Source organism: Leucopleurus acutus (genome assembly GCF_964270905.1).
Source record: "Leucopleurus acutus genome assembly, chromosome: 21".
NCBI classification, from domain to species: Eukaryota; Metazoa; Chordata; class Mammalia; order Artiodactyla; family Delphinidae; genus Leucopleurus; species Leucopleurus acutus.
The window spans coordinates 17673290-17693419 of NC_139163.1; the positions used below are offsets into that span (position 1 = coordinate 17673290).

Consider the following 20130-nt stretch of genomic DNA (forward strand, 5'->3'; position numbering starts at 1 on the left):
TCAAGATATTATTTTTACTACTGTTATTAACATGTACCATCTGCTATCAGGAGCTGCACCATGTTTAAAACAATAACGACAACAACAGTGACTACTGATACAAAAACTACCATTGTTTCTACCATTAATGTATGAGTTTTTTTGAGAAAAAAAATTTACATTTTAAATTACTGTATACATAAAATAATATCAGACATTCTGTTGACTTTGGTAAATGAACAAAAACTTTAAAAAAAACTTTATATGATTCAAACAATATATGTTAATTAAGCAATTTTAGAAGTTAAAAGTACAGTGTAAACCATCATATTGTATAGTAGCTTAATTTCCATTTGTGTTTCAAAATTACTTCAATGTAATTAAAAGCCTGGAGATCTATTAACAATTCTAAGGGCCCTAAGATAAATCTCAAGGAATATTCATTTTCTGATAATAAGTTCAGTCTCAAACCAAAAATATGTTGCTGTTCATTTTTAAGTGATCTAGATTCCAGGAGTCATACGTTATTTTGAAATGAGACAAATTTCTAATAAATTTTTTTAAAAATTAAAATACATTCTTATATAGTCACTGGAAGAATCTGAAGGGAATGAAAAAGTGCAGAGTTCAGTAAATCAAGTCAAAAGCTCAACATGATAACACGTAATGTTAGTAATTAGTAAGAAGATGCATGATAACATGTAACATTAGTAATCAGTAAGAAGATGCATCTTATATTCAAAAATTCAGTTAAAGAAAAAATTATAATTAGCATTTCACCTTTTCCTTCATTTACACAAGTTCTGATCTCAGACCTGCTTCCGCCCGCTGAAGTTTTTGCTTCTTGCACTTTCAAGTAGATAATAATCCTTTAAACTTTGCTTTAGAAGTACCTAATTAAAAAAATATATGTAATACATAAAAGTAACATTTTTTAGGATGAAATTCGGAGGTAACAGCATTAATCATTATAATAATCACAGGAAACAGTAAGGCACATGATAAAAACACGCAACAGCAAGTATAAGAATCAAAGACTTAATCATAAACTATTTCCTTAAATTTAAAGGTTCAGTGTTTTGTTTAGTAACTTGTCGAATCCACAGTCTTACAAAGTTCTAGAATCTAAGTAGTCATTTTTTTCTATGGTTCTATATACTACTACACAGAATCAATAATGTCAATGTAACACTATTCCAGGCTGGTTGGAAACACTATCTATATGAACATATAAATGGTATAGTCCTACTATTTTTTTAAATGTTTAGCTTAACTTCTTATAATAAAGGCAATATAAAGTTCCTCAAAATAGACATTAGGAAGACCTGACTTCTTCTGTTAGCTCAATCACAACAGTTACCACCTTAGATAAGTAAATAAGCCTACTTACCACTAAACATTTTAGACCAGCAATTCCCTAAATGGGTTCCATAAAATATTAGGCTTCAAAGCTACTTTGCAAAATACCAAATACTGCTGTTTTCTTTTAGAGAGACAAATCAATAGTGGCATATTAAGATCTGTAAGTCCTAAGGAACCTATTTAACCATATCTATTATGATATTTCTCATACTTATTTCTAAACAGCTATTGGTCTTTTAACTAATATACATTGACATCCTATGCATATGTACCACTTTGGTAATGCCACTCTAGACAAATATAAATGTTTTAATCTTGAAAAAAATAGGTATTTGCAAGCATGTAAATGAATGAAAGTTTCACTGCAGAGACCTAATCAGAACCCACAATCAACCAAAATTTTATAGCTATAGTTGACTTTTAAAAGAAAAACAAAAAGAAAAAAGGAAAAACAAATCTCTCATTTTGGAGGTCAGCAACAAGTCTGAGATACTTATTTGGGTTGATACAAACTGAACAAATCTCCCGTATCTTCCTCAACTATTTCATTCCATGGTGATGGTGTAGTAAATAATAACTAAGATGGTTTTGTCATCACACAGAATGAGGCTCAAATTGCTCAAATCCTGGTTTGCAACTTACTAGCAAGTTATCTTGGGTAAATGACTCAGCAAGTCTCTATTTTCTCTGCTGTTAAGTGGGATATCTATCTGTAAGGATTAAATGAAATACTACATGTAGAAGAACACCTAGTATAGTGCCAGGCACCCAAAATAACTCTAAAAAAATTTAGTTGCTATTATTGTAGCAGATGTTTGGAATCACGATCCTAAAAAATAGTTAAAAATATCCCTTAGATGCTAGTAATCCTAGATTATAAAAATGCAATCTGGATTCATTATATTGTATCTGCTCAGATACAAAACTACAGGTTAAGCAGAAAAATTTTCAGTCACAACATTCATGAGAATTCAGTCAGATGAGTATTTATTCCAGTTCATTTTTAGATCACAACTTAACAGTGGCAAACTAATGCTTTGTTATAATAACTATTCTTAAACTGAATTGTATGATGTAAAATGAAATCATTAAAAGACTAATTCTTAACTTGAATTAGTGACCTAAACATTAAAAATAAATTATAATTCTATTTCTTTCAGCTATTACCTAAATGTTGTAAGAGAAGAATAAATTATGACCCTTCTTTTACTGTTACTGAACAAATTTAGACAAACAGGTGCTAACATACTTATCTGCTATGAAGTTCCTTCTTCAGACAGGATTTGAAAGTGGGATACTTCTGAACTGTTTTATAACCCTGTGGAACAGAGGATTAAGAGTGTGCAAATGTAAATAAAATGTTATGGGGTCACAGATATTCAATAAATAAGGCAAAAATAAAAAGACATAAAATCTAAGAGAGAAATACAGTGTCAAGGGTTTATAGCATAGTTTTATATTGGGGTGGCCAAAAAGTTTGTTCGTGTCTTTCGTAACATCTTACAAAAAACCTGAACGAACTTTTTGGCCCACCTAATATTTTAGTTTGATCTTGCTATTCTAAAATATTTGAGGAAAAAAATGATTTTCAACGCATGCCCTTTTAGGCATTTGTGCCATCACCGCAAATGTTAATAACTAACCACTAGGTGGCAGTTAAGTACACGGTATCTTTACCAAGAGAGTTGGGATTTTAAGAATCCATTAAAAATCTTTAAAAACATTGTCTCAGATGAATCTTGATTTTTTTGTACATATATATATTTTTTCTTTTTAAATGTATAATGCTCAGGGGTACTGTTACCAAAGAGGGAAGATTGAATATTCTAGCTGTTAATCGTATTTTTTTTTCTTTTTCCATTTGTGGCACATCCAAATACATTAAATGTGTAAACATTTATTGATTTATGCTACATTTCATTCTTTAAAACATATTTCTGAGAAAAATCACTGAATTTCTTGTAATTATTTTGCAGTATAAGATGTTAAAAGGAAAGAACAGTTCAACAGACAAAAAAACATTTTTTACCTCATTTTCCATATAAAAAGTACTGAATATGCAGTGACTTAAGAACCTCACGTTGCCTAGTGGAAATCTGTATCATATAAAATGAGAAATAGTGATATTTCTTTGTATACTAGCAAGTCTTAAACAGCCAGTGTGCAGACTGAATCAAAATATTTGGCAACATTTCCCCCCCACAAACTGGGATGAAGACATTAAACTAATTGAATATGAAAATAAGTTATTAAAATTCACACTGATTTTATATTTAAAAAAGCATCACCTTTTATCTCTTCAAATTGTTTTTGAAAATAGGTAGGGCCTTATGTTTTTTCTTTTCAAATATAACATTTCCTGTTTATATCCTTAAAAACTTATATAAATTGTTTCTGAAACTTAGATGGATTTTTTTCTTTCAGTTTTTAAAAAGGATAGCAATAGGGTTGAAATTTATAGGTTTACCCGGAATCCTCTATGGAGTCTGTCTTTCATAATTCCAATGAATTCTTTATAGCTTAATTGATCATCTTTGTCAACATCAAAAATCTTAAAGACTGTGTTCACTAAATGTGGTGAAAGTCTGAGGCCAGTAGCTACATAGACGGCACGTTTAAATTCATCTAGATAAATGACACAGAAAAGGAGTAAACCATTAACATTATTTTTATAATATGTGTTAATTACTAGCAAGGTTATAAAAGAAGGTTTTTTTTCTAAACATGGGTCATGATCTTATGTAACATAGCACTTTTCATTAATCATGCCATCTTTTTAGGGAACATAAAATTTTTTGCGGTTTTAATTAAAAGGGCCTACTATCAACCACAGATACTTTAGAGGTTATTAAGGTGAATAAGTTCTCAAGAAACTTACAGTTCAGATGGGAGATGACACACCTGCCCAAATAATCATTACACAGGACCACACAAAAAGCAGCAACAAAGCGCTATGAGAATTTGGAAATGAGTGGTTACTTGTGGGGTAGCGTGGAGTAGGGAAAAGAGAGAGAAGACAGCGATTAGGGAAGGCTGCCGCTTTGTATCTGAGTTCAGCCCTGAAGGATAATGGATTTCAGCTTGTAGAGATGAGAGGAAATGGCAGATGATGACATGAAAGAAGAAAGGTGGGGCAGGGCACAGGAGCACAAGGCATGTTCAGAAAATGAGCAGCCTGGACACTCAGGAGCTGGGGAAGCTCTGCAGGGGGACTTTGAGGTGAGGAACCTGTACGATCTTCAACAGGCAATTGGGGAACTGAAGAATTTTCCATAGCAGGTGTGTCAGGGTTAATCTGTTTTAGGAAGATTATTCTGTGAGTTGTCCAGGAAACGTCAGAGAGGAGAGTGGATAATGGCAGGAATACCACTGCGGTGGCTACAGCAATAGCTCTTTCTAAGGGGTGATGACGTGAATTAACGTGCTAGAAGTGGCAACAGAAAAAAGAAAAAAAAAGAGACAGATCTATTCCTAGCACCTGCAAGGGTGATTTTTTTCATTTCGTTTCATTCAGTTCCACAAAGTAAAAGAGCAACTTTCCATTCTGAACCAGCTAAGCAGATACTGACTTTTTCTCTTTTTAAAGTTGATTAGTAGGTTTACCATGGCAGTAAAACATTGGCCTGTTAAGGCAGGGCTCCCAAAGGTTTTGGTTTTAAAACACTAAAATGTGTTAAGAAGATGCCTTATTGGAATATCTAGACCAGTCAAAGGGTGAAATATGAAAACTTTTCAGTTTTTAGGTTTCTTTTCCTCAACGAGTAAGTGAATGAAGCTATGCGAGGGATTCACTATCTGTGTTTTGGGGAAAGAGAATTATTAGCACTTAGAGGCTCCGGTTTGCCTTGTCCCTAGAACTTGGTAATAAAATAACGAGACTGTCCTCTGAGATTGAACTGGGGGATTAGCACTTACTATATTATGGCAGACACGGGTAAAACCACCGTAAAGACATAACCAGAAAGTCCTCATATGGCAAGAATATTTAAAAACAATATGGCCACGAGGGAAGGGAAGGTGGGTCATAGCTACAGAATGCTGGGAAAAGGACTTGACTTGTTAGTCTACCTACAGGGAAAGAATGAGCTGGTCCTGAGGACTACAGCATTCAGAATTCTATGGCAGTTGTATTTTTTGGTAAATCAAGCAAAATTGACTGTCATTTTTATATATCGTTCTTAAAACTTGGCTAACGTAAGTCCATGGCTAAGAGGTGGCTCTGTTGACAAAATTCAGGTTTCTGAGCCAGCAGAGAGTGTGGGTAAAATCAGTAAGACAAACAAATAATATGAATATCACCCTGTGATGATGTTTGCGGCATGGCCAGCTGGCTCTTCTATAGGGAGACACATATCCCCTCAAGGTTACCAAGCAGCCATGAGGTTTCTTCCTCTTTAAACCTTTACAAACATCATTAGCTTTTCCCATAATATGCAGTGAAGGGCAATCATAAATTTAATACAAAATAGTAGTATATTTTCCTAAATTTAGCTTAGGGAAAACAAATTTCCTGTTGAAGTATACACCAAACTTTCAGGCAAATTGATGGCTAATATGATATATCTAGTTAATTTGTTGTCAAAGTCACCAGAAGCAATGTAGGAATATGGTTTGCTTTTAGTTTTTGAAAGTTTGTTACTTACCTTGCCCTATAGAGCGACTTGCAAAATTATACATATTCAAGGCTATTGCAAAGTCTTCTAGGTTGTTCAAAAACTGGAAAAATGACCTGAATTCATCAAATGTAATGCCCTATATTGGGGAAATATATGTAAATATATTTAGCATTGTCAAATTGATTTAAATAAATATCTACGCTTACTAGAAATAAGTAGACTGAGCATCAGCAATATATCTTGTAAGTATATATTTCCAGGGTACCTTCTGAAACCTTCTTTCTCCAAATGAAATGTAAAAGTCACTCAAATTTTTTCCACTGGGTAATGTTGCTACTATTAACAATGATAGGTGAAAATATTTTTAAAACACTGTCATATCAGCACAAAGTTAAAGAAAAATGCTACAATAAACATAAATTTAAAAGTTTCCATTTTTGGAAATTCTCACTTCAGGCCTGAATTTCTTAAACTTTAAAAGTAAGTATGATCATTAAGAAAAAAGAAGAAAAAAAAAAAACCTCTAAAAACAGTTTCTCGGGCTTCCCTGGTGGCACAGTGGTTGAGAGTCCGCCTGCCGATGCAGGGGACACGGGTTCGTGCCCCAGTCGGGGAAGATCCCACATGCCGCGGAGCGGCTGGGCCCGTGAGCCATGGCCGCTGAGCCTGCATGTCCGGAGCCTGTGCTCCGCAACGGGACAGGCCACAACAGTGAGAGGCCCACGCACCGCAAAAAAAAACACACCAAAAAAACAACAAAAAAACCCCCAGTTTCTCCTATACATGTTATTTCTCCTTAAATATATTTCAGCATTAGGTCATTAATGTCTTTATAATGACAATGCAAAATAAATATGTCTAATAAGCCAACAGTCGTGTATTTTTACTTGTTCCTGCCATGATAAGGCTGCCAGAATAACAGGAGGAAGTACAATGACTGTAGCAGAGCTCTGGGAGGCCCAACACAGGGCTTCCGGTAGGGTCATGGAAAGGACTCTGGAATTTCATTTACGTAAATTGAAATTATTGCCACTGCTATAACTTCAATTAAACAGGAAAGTGACTTGAAATAAGCACAATGTATCTCTGATAATACGAATTTGGATACAAAGGGCTGCATTTGCTTGATGTGTTCTCCTCAGCAAGATGAACAAAATTGAGAGACAAAGTAAACCGAGAACAAGCAGAGGGCTGAGAGCTTAGGCTTCACAAATTCTGACCTTACTACTGGGGTAGCAGGGGAAGGGACGCTAAGGAGGTGGCACTGGAAAGCTGGGCAAAGAACCAGAGAGTTTATTTTCATATAAGCCAGCTACTGATTAAGTGATTTATTATCAAAATAATATTATCAATTTGTTATTGAAATAATAATACCAAATTTTAATACACATTAGTTCCACTTCAATTATGACCCCTCTTTACTTTCAAGGAGAATCATCACTGTCATTTCTCTTCACTTTTTCTTTTTGTCTTTCCTTACATTCATTTATGGCCATTCCAACTCTGGATTCTGCTTTGTGATCTGATCCCCCCTGCCATGTTTTCCTGACAGCACTGTTTGACTCAATTAGGGAGACTGAGCCAGAAGGGGTTTGTCTTGATGTGAAGAGCTTGTTGCCAGGGAAACTGGCCACTGCTCTGGTTCTGTATCAGTTTGTGCTGGATCAGCTGTCCCAGCAACAATCTCTGTGTCAGGGTGACAGGTTAATGCTGGTAAAAGTGAAAAACAAGAGGATGGGATATTTTAAAACAAAGTGTAAACAAAAATGTCAATACTTTTAGGGAGCTTAAAATTAAAAGCAAATCAAACAATGACAGAATACAATGTTCTCCATCTGAACCTTTGGATTTTTCAAAATGGGGATCTCATGTTTGGAAAGACAGGGCAAATTCAAAACCATACAGTAATTGTTTTGTACAGATTAAACTCTTTGTGTTTGTAAATTGAAAAACAGGGCATTCATTTTGACGGCGATTATTTAAAGCAATCCATTCTTAACAGAAGTGAGGGACAGACAGTCTGGGGAAGTGGCAGAGAGACAGGGGTATGGCCATTTCTTCTCCCTCCCCATTCTTATTCCCAGAATCACTTCTGTAATGAACCACTGGGACTTGAATGGAGTGTGTCCTAATCGTTAGAAGTGGAGTAAAAAGAAGTAGCTTACATTGTAACAAAAATAAAGTGATGATAATATCTGACGACTTTAAAGTATCAAAAATACGTATATACTGAGAGTCCAGAAATAAACCCAAATATCTATGGTCAACTGATTTTCAGTAAGGGTGCCTTGTTCTCAAATTGTCATGATATGTGATTTGACCTGTCTGGTGATTCCCTGAAGGACCAGCACAGAGGCTAACTTTTGTTTCACCCTTTTCCCCTTGGACTAGAATGGCTTTCCTGGTGACAGTGACATCTATTAAAACATTTAAAGACATACACACTCTATGCCAGCCTGGGGCAAGGGACGACAGAGGAGACAAGTGGCAGACAGAATCCAAAAGCCTGGGAAGGAGGAGGCTGAAGAGAATGGTTACTGGGAGAACAGGGGCTCACAGCGCTATTGCATATACTTGGGAAATTGGACATGCCCAGGAACTGACACATGCTTTAACAGACCTGAGAGGACCCTAGGTTACCACCTCTGGCAGATATGTGAGCTCTGTGAAAGCAGGAGGTGAAGGTAAATAAAGGGGCTTAGGTAGCCTGGCATAGTGTTGAAGGAGTGCTCCAGCTCACAGCTTAACTGCAAAGACTGGGACAGTACTATATTTTTTTCTTCTTGGCTTCAGGCATTTAAGGAAATCTCTGTCAGTTCTCTGGCTAACCCCTAAGATAAAGGAACAGAGTCTTAAGTGACTGCACATGACAAGGACATTTTAGTGACTGTTTAGTGACTTATCCAAGCTATTTTGCAAATGGACAACTGTAGGGGAGAATGTGATTTCCAGAGTTACCATATAATATTCAAAATGGCTAGTTTTTTTTTTTTTTTTTTGCAGTACGCGGGCCTCTCACTGTTGTGGCCTCTTCCGTTGTGGAGCACAGGCTCTGGACGCGCAGGCTCAGCGGCCATGGCTCACGGGCCCAGCCGCTCCGCGGCATGTGGGATCCTCCCGGACCGGGGCACGAACCCGTGTCCCCTGCATTGGCAGGCGGACTCTCAACCACTGTGCCACCAGGGAAGCCCCAAAATGGCTAGTTTTTAGCAAAAAATTACAGTGCCTACAAAGAATCAGGAAAATATGGCCCATTCACAAGAAGAAAAAAAAAGAATCAACAGAAGCCATCCCTAAAGAAGCCAAGACATTGGACCAAAGAAAAAACGATTTTAAATTAATTTTTGTAAATACGCTTAAAGAGCTAAAGGAAACCATGGACAAAGAACTAAAGGGAATCAGGAAAACCATGTATGAACAAAATGAGAATATCAATAAAGAGACAGAAAGTGTAAAAGGAACCAAATAAAAATTCTGGAGCTTAAAAGTACAATAGCTGAAATGAAAAGCTGACTAGAGAATTTCAACAATAGATTTGGGCAGACAGAAGAAAGAATCTACGAAATTAAAGAGAGGACAATTGAAATTACTCAGTCTGAGGCACAGAAAGAAACAAGAATGAAGAAAAGTGAACAGGGCTTCCCTGGTGGCGCAGTGGTTGAGAGTCCGCCTGCCGATGCAGGGGACACAGGTTTGTGCCCCGGTCTGGGAAGATCCCACATGCCGCGGAGTGGCTGGGCCCATGAGCCATGGCCGCTGAGCCTGCGTGTCCAGAGCCTGTGCTCCGCAATGGGAGAGGCCACAACAGTGAGAGGCCCGTGTACCGCAGGAAAAAAAAAAAAGAAAAGTGAACAGAGCCTAAGGGTCCTGGGGACACCATCAAGTTCATACATACGTTATGGGACTTCCAGAAGGAAAAGAGAGAAAGGAGTCGAAAGAATATTTAAAGAAATAATGGTTGAAAACACCAAATTTGAGGGAAAACGGGAGTCTACACATCTGAGAAGCTCAATGAAATCCAAGTAGGATAAACTAAAAAACGACCACACCAAGACACATATTCAAAGTGTCAAAAGCCAAAGCCAGAGATACTTGAAAGCAGCAGAGGAGAAGCAGCTCTTCACATAGAAGGGATCCCCAGTAAGATTAGCAGCTGATTTCTCATCAGAACTCACAGAGGCAAGAAGTGAGTGGGATACTTCAAGTGCTGAAAGAAAAAAACCTGTCAACCAAGAATTCTGTATGTGGCAAAAGTATCCTTCAAAAATGAAGAAATTAAGACATTCTCAGATAAACAAAAGCTAAGGGAATTCATTACTAGCAGACCCGTCCTACAAGAAATGCTAAAGGAAGTCCCTCAGGCTGAAAAGACAAGAAACTAGATAGCAACTCAAAGCTATATAAAGAAATAAAGAGTTCTGGTTAAGGTAAAGGTAAAGGTGATTACATAGATAACACTTCATACTCACTAGGATGGCTATAATTTATATATATAGCAATTCCACTCTAGGTATATACCCAAAAGAACTGAAAACTGGTATTCAAACAAAAAAATACATGTACACACATATTCATAGCAGCATTATTCACAATACCCAAAGGGTGGGAAAAGCTCACATGGCTATGGGCAGATGACTGGATAAACAAATAGTGGTATGTACCTACAATGGAACGTTATTCAGCCATAACAAGGAATGAAGTACTGATAGATGCTACAATGTGGATGAACCTCAAAAACATTATGAAAGAAGCCAAACATGAAAAGTCACATATTGCCTGATTCTTTTTATATGAAATAGCCAGAATGGTTAAATCCACTGAGAGAAAAAGCAGACTGATGGTTACCAGAGGCTGGGGGAAAACACTTAATAGGTACAGGGTTTACTTCTGGTGTAATGAAAATGTTTTGGAAATAGACAGAGATAGTGGTTGTACAACATGCGTATATACTAAACGACACTGAATTGTTCAGCTTAAAATGGTTAATTTTATGTTACATGATTTTTACCTCGGTAAATTTTGAAAAAATCAAAAGACTAGAATGAGGAAAAGATTTAACTTGAAAAAGCCAAAAAAATCATCAAGACAAATTATCATCCAAACTAAAACGACCATTTAGAAAACATGCGCTTAAGAGGACCTCAGGAATATAAACTATGTTTATTCTCAACACAAAATTCATACTCATATCATAAATTAAGTCTGCTATTTAGATCAGTAACTGATCTAAATAGCAAATACATAATAACTTTTAGAAATATATAAACAACTTTGAAAGATTGAGGGAAGTGTACCATTGTGAAAAAAGCAGAAAATTCAAACTCTGAAATTTACTGGCTGAATGACCTAATAAGGTAAGTCTCTTAAATCTTTCTGAACATCAGTGTCCTCAAAGCTTAATAACAGTAATTTTATTACTTTCTTGTTAATATTTACATTATGTGGTTATGATGAGAAGCCCTCTTCCCTTCCCTTCTACAGTCTCTATCTACATTCTCTCCTAGATAAGTTCACCTGGTCCCATGGTATTTAACATTTTTTAAGTTAGTTATCTTATATGGCAATATATTCACCTGTTCAAAATTCAAAAGGCACAAAAGAATATACAACACAAAATCTCCCTTTCTCCCACCCTTGTCACCTAGCCATGTAGTTCCTTTCCTTGGAGGAACCAATGTTTTTAGTTCTGTGGGTCCTTCTAGAATTAGCATAGGCTATCTTTTTAAACAAATGGTAGTATACTATATACAATGTTCTAAGTTGTGTTCTTTTTCATTTACTGCATCTTGGAGATCATTCTATATTAGTACATAAAGACCTTTCTTAGTCTTTTTCCAGCTGCACCTTTTCCCATTTTATAGTTACATCATAATTTATTTAACCAGTAACTTACTGCAAGAGGTAGTTTCTGGTATTTAACCAGTATGTTACTGAAAGAGGCAGGTAGTTTCCAATCTTTTGCTACAATGCTATAATAAATAACTTTGTATATATCTACCACTTCATATGAGTGAATATATATGTAGATAAAATTCACAAAAACAGAAAAGCTTTAAGTTCCACATCTTTAAATATTATCTATCAATTCATTTGACAGGGGCTCTAGGTGCTGCGGATATATGAGTGAATAAAAAAGATAAAAACACTAGCCTTCCTGGAGTTTATGTTCTAGTTAGGGGAGACAGACAACAAATAATAAAAATAAGTAAATATCAATACTATTATTTATCCAGATAAACAATGAAAAATAAAAAGTAAATTATATGGTATGTTAGAAGACGATAACGCTACGGAAATAAAAACAGATGAAGGGAAGAAGGAATAGGGAATGCCAAGGGAAAGGGTTATAATTTATCTACTGGATTATTACTTATATAGTATGTTACATATTATTTATATAATAGGTGAGACTTTATATATTAGATTGGAAGGGTAGGCCTCATTGAGAAATAACATAGTGAGCGATATACACAGCATATCTAAGAGAAGAGCATTCTGGGCAGAGAAAAGAACCCACACAAAATCCCTGAGACAGCAGACTGCCTGGTATTTGAGAAACAGTAAAGTAGCCAGTGTGGCTGGAGCAGAGCGAGGACAGGGGAGAATGGCAGGAAGTGAGGTCCGAGGTAATGAGGGAGCAGCCTGTGTAGGCCTTGGAGGCCACTGTAAGGAGAAAAATGGGGAGTTACTATGATAAGATCTGAATCATGGTATAAAGCGCTTCCTTAAATGCTGAATGGGGAGCGGATGGCAGGGAGGCAAAGCTGGAGGCAGAGAGGTGACTTAGGAGGCAACTGACCTGGGTGGTAGCAGTGCAGGTGGCAAGGAGTGATCAAGTGCTGACAGGAGCAGTGTCAGGAGGATCTGTGATGGACTGTATGTAGAATGAGAGGGAGAGGTCCAAGAATTTTGGCTAGAACGACTAGGAAGAATGGAGTTTCCATTAATTCAAGCAGGGAAGATGGCACGTGGAGCAAGATTTTGGGGGGATGCTCAGGAGCTTAGTTTTGCAACTATTAAGCCTGAGATGTCTACTGGATACTACTGGAGATGCTGAGTAGGCGGTATGAAGTAAAAGACTGAAATTCAGGGGAGAAGTTTAAACTGGAGACACCATTTGGAAGTCTATACACCAAAAGTAGTCCTCATTGCACCCCTGAATGCTAGAGTCACACATCCAACTGCCTGCAGAATTTCTTCAGGTGGATACCTCATAGGAATCTCAAATTTAACTTGTCCAAAATAAAACCATTGATTCTTTCCTAATCCCAAGCTTGTAGTCTTGCTTAGCTCAATAAATGGCACTGTTTCACCATGTGGTTCAGGCCAAAACCTAGGAGTTCTTCATGATTCTTGTTCCATTATATTGCAGTCTAATCCAGCAACATGTTCTATCAGCTCTACTTTTCAAATGATCCAATATCTGACCACTTTTCCCTAGTTTCACCCTGGTCCAAACCATGTTCATCTCTTACCTATACTCCTATTATAACAACATTCTAACTTGCCTTCTTCTTTCAAACCTTGGCCAACTGAAGTCTATTCTGTATACACCAGCCACGATGATCTTTTGAGACATGAATCAGGTCATATCTGGCTCATGAGTTAGATCAGATTTGAGTGTCATAGTAGACAGCAAATACTCACTGAATGAATACTTGTTGAATGAACAAACATGACACCTATGTTCTAAAACAAGATTGGCAAACTTTTTCTATAAAGGGTCAGAGAATAAATATTTTTATTTTTTCAGGTTATATGGTGCATGTTGCAACTACTCAACTCTACTGTTATAGCTCAAAAGGAGCCAGAGACAATCCATTAAAGAATGAGTGTGGCTATGTTCCAATAAAACTTTATTTACAAAAATAGGAAGTAGGTAGTTTACTTACCACTGCTTTAAAGTTTAAATACTATAGTAGCTTACCATCACTCTTAGAATCACTATTAAAATAAAATCTAAACTTCTTATTTTGGCCTACACGGTCCTCTGAGACCTGACCCTAATCTATTTCTCCTCGATCTCCTACTATTTCCCCTTCACCGACTTTACCGTTTTGGCAATTTCTCAGATAAAGGAAGCTTTTTCTGTCCCCAGGCCCTTAGTATTTGCTGTTTCCTCTGCCTGGAAGGTTCTTCATCCAGATCTTGGCACAGGTCATTCCTCACAGCCTTTCCTCAAAAGCTACCTTGATTGTCTATCTTCTTTTCTAGTCCTCTTCATAATATTTATCATTATCTGAAAAGATATCATTTACTATTTTTCCTTTACTTGTTTATTGTATCTCTCCACGAACAAGTGTTTCCACGAGAGAAGGATTTTGCTTATCTTGTCACTTTATCCATGGTGGCTACAATAAGGCCTAGTAAACAGCAGATGTTTAATATCTGCTAGATAAATGAATGGAAATGAAAGTATTTTAGAAATGTAAAGTGCTATTCAAGTACTACTACTTGTTATTCTTTTGAGAGAAGAGGATGGCAGGTGAAAAGATGGTAAATACAGAAGTAGGGTGTGTTAGGAATATCACTGGCTTAGCGTCTTGGGTTTGAATCCTTGGGCAACTATCTTAAGTACCTGAGACCCTTAGCTTCCTCTTTTCTAAAAGAAATTTATCAGTATCTGGAAGGTTGTTCTAATGATTGATGAGATAATGCAAAAAAAAAAACGTGAGAATCAATGCTGGTTCACGTGCTATATTTTCCTTTTCTTACTGTAATGATTTGTTACATTTAAGATACCTCTATCAATTAGAAGTTTTGAGAAGCTGAATTTAACTTAAAAGAAAATTTTTTATTTTTTGGCTGTGCCACACGGCTTGCATGATCTTAGTTCCCTGACCAGGGATCGAACTTGGGCCATGGCAGTGAAAGCACATAGTCCTAACCACTGGCCTGGCAGGGAATTCCCCTCCCCAAAACTTTTTATTTTGAAATAATTTTAAATGTAAAAAATCGGTGCAAAAACAGTACAAAGAGTTCCCTAAACACTTCACCCTGGAATTGATTTTTTTGAATTTCAGATTTTTATAAGTTTCCAGTGGATAAAAGAAAAAAAAGCATATTCTTCAAGGCCCTAAATAATACACTCGTAGCTTGACAAAATGGTACAATTTCTGATATTTATTTTTAGGGAAGTGTCTATGAATTGGAAAAAATTTACTTCAACATGTAAAACAGATAAAAGACCCCTAAGTGATTACATAAACTAATAGTCAAATGCATCAAGTCCTTTTTTCCTCATTCCGTAGGGGACCTGCAGAATTGTTAGCACTGTCACAGTGTATCCACTTTAAACAAAGTCAAACTGTTTGCAAGTTTTTCTTGGATAGATTAACTTGATCCTTCTACAAACACAAATAGAAGGCAATATATCCAAAACATCCCATGCTTGACGGGGTACTTGTAACACCAGTTCTATTTGGTTGCAGTGATGCACTCAAATACCACTAGATAATGCAACTGCTCAGAATTGCTGACAAAACATTTGCCACTAAACAAATAGACAATCAGTTGTCCCAGGTTCTTAACCATTCATGCCATCCAAACTCTTTGAAAAACCTCACTTCAACTACCGATAAGATCACTCACTTGTCAATAGCCGTCTTCTAATGACCCTTTATTAAGGGTATTATAGAAATGAATAAAGTGTGACTGAAATGATGTCAATATAAACTGTTTTATATGAGGTGATGTTTACATAGTAGTCAAAGCTTATAGCTCAGCAGAATTCTCTTGAAAAGTGATATCCATAATGTGAATAAAACTGCTAATAACCTTAAAGGTTTTCAGCATGTCTAAGAAAAATATGGATATCTACCCAGAATTATATTATTTTTTTAATTTTTTAAAAAATTTATTATTTATTTATTTTTGGCTGTGTTGGGTCTTTGTTGCTGTGCATGGGCTTTCTCTAGTTGTGGTGAGTGGGGGCTACTCTTCGTTGCAGTGCACGGGGGCTTCTCACTGCGGTGGTTTCTCTTGTTGTGGAGCACGGGCTCTAGGCACGCAGGCTTCAGTAGTTGTGGCTCATGGGCTCTAGAGCACAGGCTCAGTAGTTGTGGCGCATGGGCTCAGTTGCTACGCAGTATGTGGAATCCTCCCAGACCAGGGCTTGAACCCGTGTCCCCTGCATCGGCAGGTGGATTCTTAACCACTGTGCCACCAGGGAAGTCCCAACCCAGAATTTTAAATTACCATTTTAAAGTTTAGCCAGAGCGCTTAAGACACAGAGGAAAGAAGGATGGAATATATCCAAAGAATCTATTAATCCACAGAGGAGCAAAAGAACTAACAGAAGGACAATATATTTTACAGACCTATATAATTACAAGATAATAACATATGTAACAAAATAAAAATGGGGATTAGATACCTTTTCTTCAGGTATACTATAACGCACATTTTCCAAAAATACTGATGTATTTTCCACATTTGTGTATCGTAAAAGAATATGAGCAAAATCTTCTTCACTGATAGTATTCATCCCATTAGAGTAGGAAAGGAACTCTATTTCTAGAACTTCTGTTTGGAGGTTATCCATGAATCTATGACAAAAATACATAAACAATGAATAAGATAAACGAAGAGTGATGGTAACAGATGGTACTTAGCCTCTCAGGACTTTGGCTTCTTCATCTGTAAAATGGGCATAACAAGAATATCTTGCAGGGTAGCGATGAGACTTAAAGGAGTTAATGTGCCCTGCCTCGTGTTTACTGCAGCAAACACTATACACATGCCTATTTATTATTATTACTACAGCTTATCGAGACTGAGGAATTGGTAATATTCTTTCTTCTGAATATACAGGAAATAATCAATCCAGATATCTGGATATTTTTCATCATTCAGTGACTTCCTGTTACATTTATCAATAGAACTACTGGTACACAAGTACTGACGGGAGTGGGTATTTGTTCTAGAGTATCTTTAGTTAAGATGAAAGCAGCAAAGAGGTGAGTGTCACTGCAGTAAATGATTCCTAAAGACCTTCCTGACTTTAGCATGTTAACATTTTTCAATACAAATATAAAAATTAAGCTCACCTATAAAAATCTTCAAAGTTGAGCTCAGCTTTTCCTTTCTTTCCAAAAAAGTGTACAAGAAGTGTAGTATCTGTTACTAAGTTTGTAATGTCATCAGCACGCTTTAAAAAAAATCACAATTTAAAGGTTAGCTGCAATAAAACCAAACAGAATACAGATACCCAATATCCCCCAAAGAACACACATACATTAACATTAGAATGAAAAGCAGAAGGATGTATTAATACATGCCATTACAGTTAAAAAGAAGTTCAAAATTTGAAAATAGAAATACTGATGAAATTGATGTTTATCTTCAAAAAACTTAAAGTTATGATTATATTAAGAAGTCTTCAGCCTCAAATTGTGCATATAGGGTATCTATAGTTTAAATGATCTAAAATAGTTAAAAGCCTTTAGTAATCATCAAATATTTTATTTTTATTTAAGTAATTTACTTTGGATTTTCCTAATCAACCTGAAAAATTCATTCATTTAGGATGTCCAAAAGAGGTAAATTCCTCAGATTATTGAACAGACAGGGCTGACAAAAGAATGGCCTCAAGCTTCATAAAATAGTTTCCTTGAACCATGATTCTTCCCTATTGTATTCTTATCCATGATACTTTAAATAGAAGACACTGTATTTTGAAATAGAAACTACAGTAATATTACCTTGGAATTTATATCATCTACAATTTTTTCCAAAGAAAAGTTTTACATTACTTTTTGAATGGATAAGAAATTAATTCCAGAGGATTTTCCCTTCCCCATTCAACTTGATAAACAAGTTCCAACAAATGTATTCTTAAAATAGCTTAATTATAGTCCTTATAAAGTTTAATGGCCTGAGAAAATCTTCCCTTTTTAATGTAGCTTTATAGGTTTCCTTTTTCTTCCCTCCTTCCCATCCCATTCCCTTTCCTTCCTTCTTTCTCTTTCCTTCCTTCTTCACTTGGCCATTAACTCATACCTATCTTATAAACTCAGTTACAAAACTAATAAAATTCAAGTGATTATAACCTCTCCCCATGTATTATCTTGGGAAATGTAAGAAAAAGTAAGAGGTTAAATAATAAGTATTGTTTTCTATATTTAAAAAATAGCTGCAAATGTCCATCTAAAGGTACATATTTGAAACTATTACTTCTTGACCAGAATCATGGTACCACTCCATAGAAAACATAAGAAATAGAAAATATATACTTCTCTTCAAAGTATCAGTCATCTTCCATGTTCCCTGATATAGTCTCATCTTACCCATCTTCCAAACACTAAATTTGGCAATCTTTTGATCCCTGATAGCCCCCTTCCCAATCTTTCATGAAGATAGCCACTTTTATCCTTCATAACATTTGTTGGGTCTTTATTTCCCTTCTCCTTAGACCAAATATTCTTCTTCTCTTGTAACGACTAGAATGGAGTTATAGAAGACTACATCTTCTGATAGGCTTTTTCCCCTCCAACATGCCCTCTTTTAATCCATGAAACTATTTTTCTAAAGTGATCTTTCTGCTACATGGATTACTCATGTCTCTCTTAAAGACTCTTTAAAACATGTAGGGTATCTTCTACTTTAAATTATCTAAAATTGTTGAGATTCTTTAGTAATCACCTATGTAGTCTATATTAGTAATTTAGTTTGGATTTTTCTAAATAATCTCTAGAATGTAACCTCCTAATAATTGGTTTGGATGATCTCTACTACTTCTTATTTGACTTTGCTGACAAGTTCCAAGTATTCTCAGGAGCTGGAATAACCGAGAAGTTCCCTACAATATAACCAACTCCTTTGATCTGATAGTGGTTTCATCTGATCACTTGGGGAAAAAAGACACAGCCAGGAAGCCAGGTGTCACATATATATCTTCTTGAGCAAGCTTATTATGAGTGTTGAGGAATATTAGTGGTGCCAGTCTTTCAAGGCCCCCTATGTGACAAATTAGTGTAATTTTTGACTAGTGCTCAAAAGGCACTACTATTATACTTCCACCAGTAGCTTTAAGTTGAGAAGGCAGACTGATGTAACGGAAGGAGGACAGGATTTAAAATCAGAAGACCTGAGTTCACTGACCTTTTTTGATCGTCAGCTTCCTTATCTGTAAAATGGGAAACACCCTATCTACAATAACCATTTTCAGGATAAGGTTAGGATATGAATGTAAATGAAATATATACATGTTCTTATTGGTAGTCATAAGATGCTTTGGACAAAAGCATTAAGACCTTTGTGGGGGGAGAAGGTAGCTTGTTAATTATAGACATTCTTTTGTGATCATGTATAATCAAATCTAATCAGTTTATTATCCAAGGAACAGCTTAATTTAGTAGGGGGAGGAAATATTTGAGAAGGCATGCCTAAAGGGACCATAATAGTGGGGGCTCGAGCCAATCAGAGGTCAGCATGAAGAAGTGGGGTATCCATCTGGAAGCTAGAGCGATGGAATGTGGAAGAGGGGCAAAGTGACCAAGAAGAGGAGCAGGGATAAGGTTTTAGAACAAGTTGCTACTTCACAAATAAGCAGTAGCGTGGTGAGCAAATAGGATGACGAACTCAAGAGTGAGATTTCTGGTTTGAATTCTGACTTTTTTCCTCGTTAGTTAGGTGACCTTGGGGAAGTTAATCTCACCGAGGATATAATTATCCTCAGGAACAACAACAGTACTTACCCTAAAGGGTTGTTGTGAGGATTAGAAAACTCACGTTAGTCAGCACTATAACTGGCATATTGTAAATGTTCAGTAAGTGTTAGCTATTATTATTTATTTCTGACAAATCAGTATATTCCAAGAAGTTGTAAAAGGACTAGACAAGACAGAAAATAATGTTGGAGCTTAATGCAAAAAAATATTTTTACATGGTATACTCTTACTTCTTTTGTGTTATTGAAACTATACATATATGTTATATAGATCTAAAAAAAATGCCTTAAAATGAGAGGATACAGGAACACCAGAAGTTAGAGAGCCCTGATAACATAATCATGGAATGTCTTCTTCTAGTGTTGTCATGTTCCTTACCTCAAGACATAATACACTGAAATGAGGTGGCTTTGCTTTACACAGGTTTTAAATAATGACCTCATTCGGCCAGTTTTCCTCATGCCCATTGAGCAGAGCAAATCTTCATTTACAGTCTTTCATCA

At 36.1% G+C, this 20130-nt stretch overlaps 1 protein-coding gene across 6 annotated transcripts in view; it reads right to left on the reverse strand.

The window, feature by feature from the left end:
• Positions 1-309: 309 nt before the first annotated feature.
• The window catches only part of MICU3 (mitochondrial calcium uptake family member 3), a gene marked incomplete at its 5' end in the record, with an annotated part of 86114 nt that continues 66293 nt past the window's right edge, over positions 310-20130 (reverse strand). For 4 of the 6 annotated variants that reach the window (XM_082863670.1, XM_082863667.1, XM_082863668.1 and 1 more), the window contains 6 exons: positions 310-872; positions 2591-2659; positions 3809-3966; positions 5985-6093; positions 16333-16504; positions 17006-17106. In XM_082863670.1, coding sequence (XP_082719796.1) covers positions 2591-2659; positions 3809-3966; positions 5985-6093; positions 16333-16504; positions 17006-17106 — 609 coding nt within the window. In that variant the 3' untranslated portion in view covers positions 310-872. Of the gene's footprint in view, positions 873-2590; positions 2660-3370; positions 3438-3808; positions 3967-5984; positions 6094-12016; positions 12067-16332; positions 16505-17005; positions 17107-20130 lie in introns of those variants that run through there. The other 2 variants (XR_014327074.1, XM_082863669.1) reach the window with 2 other exon arrangements.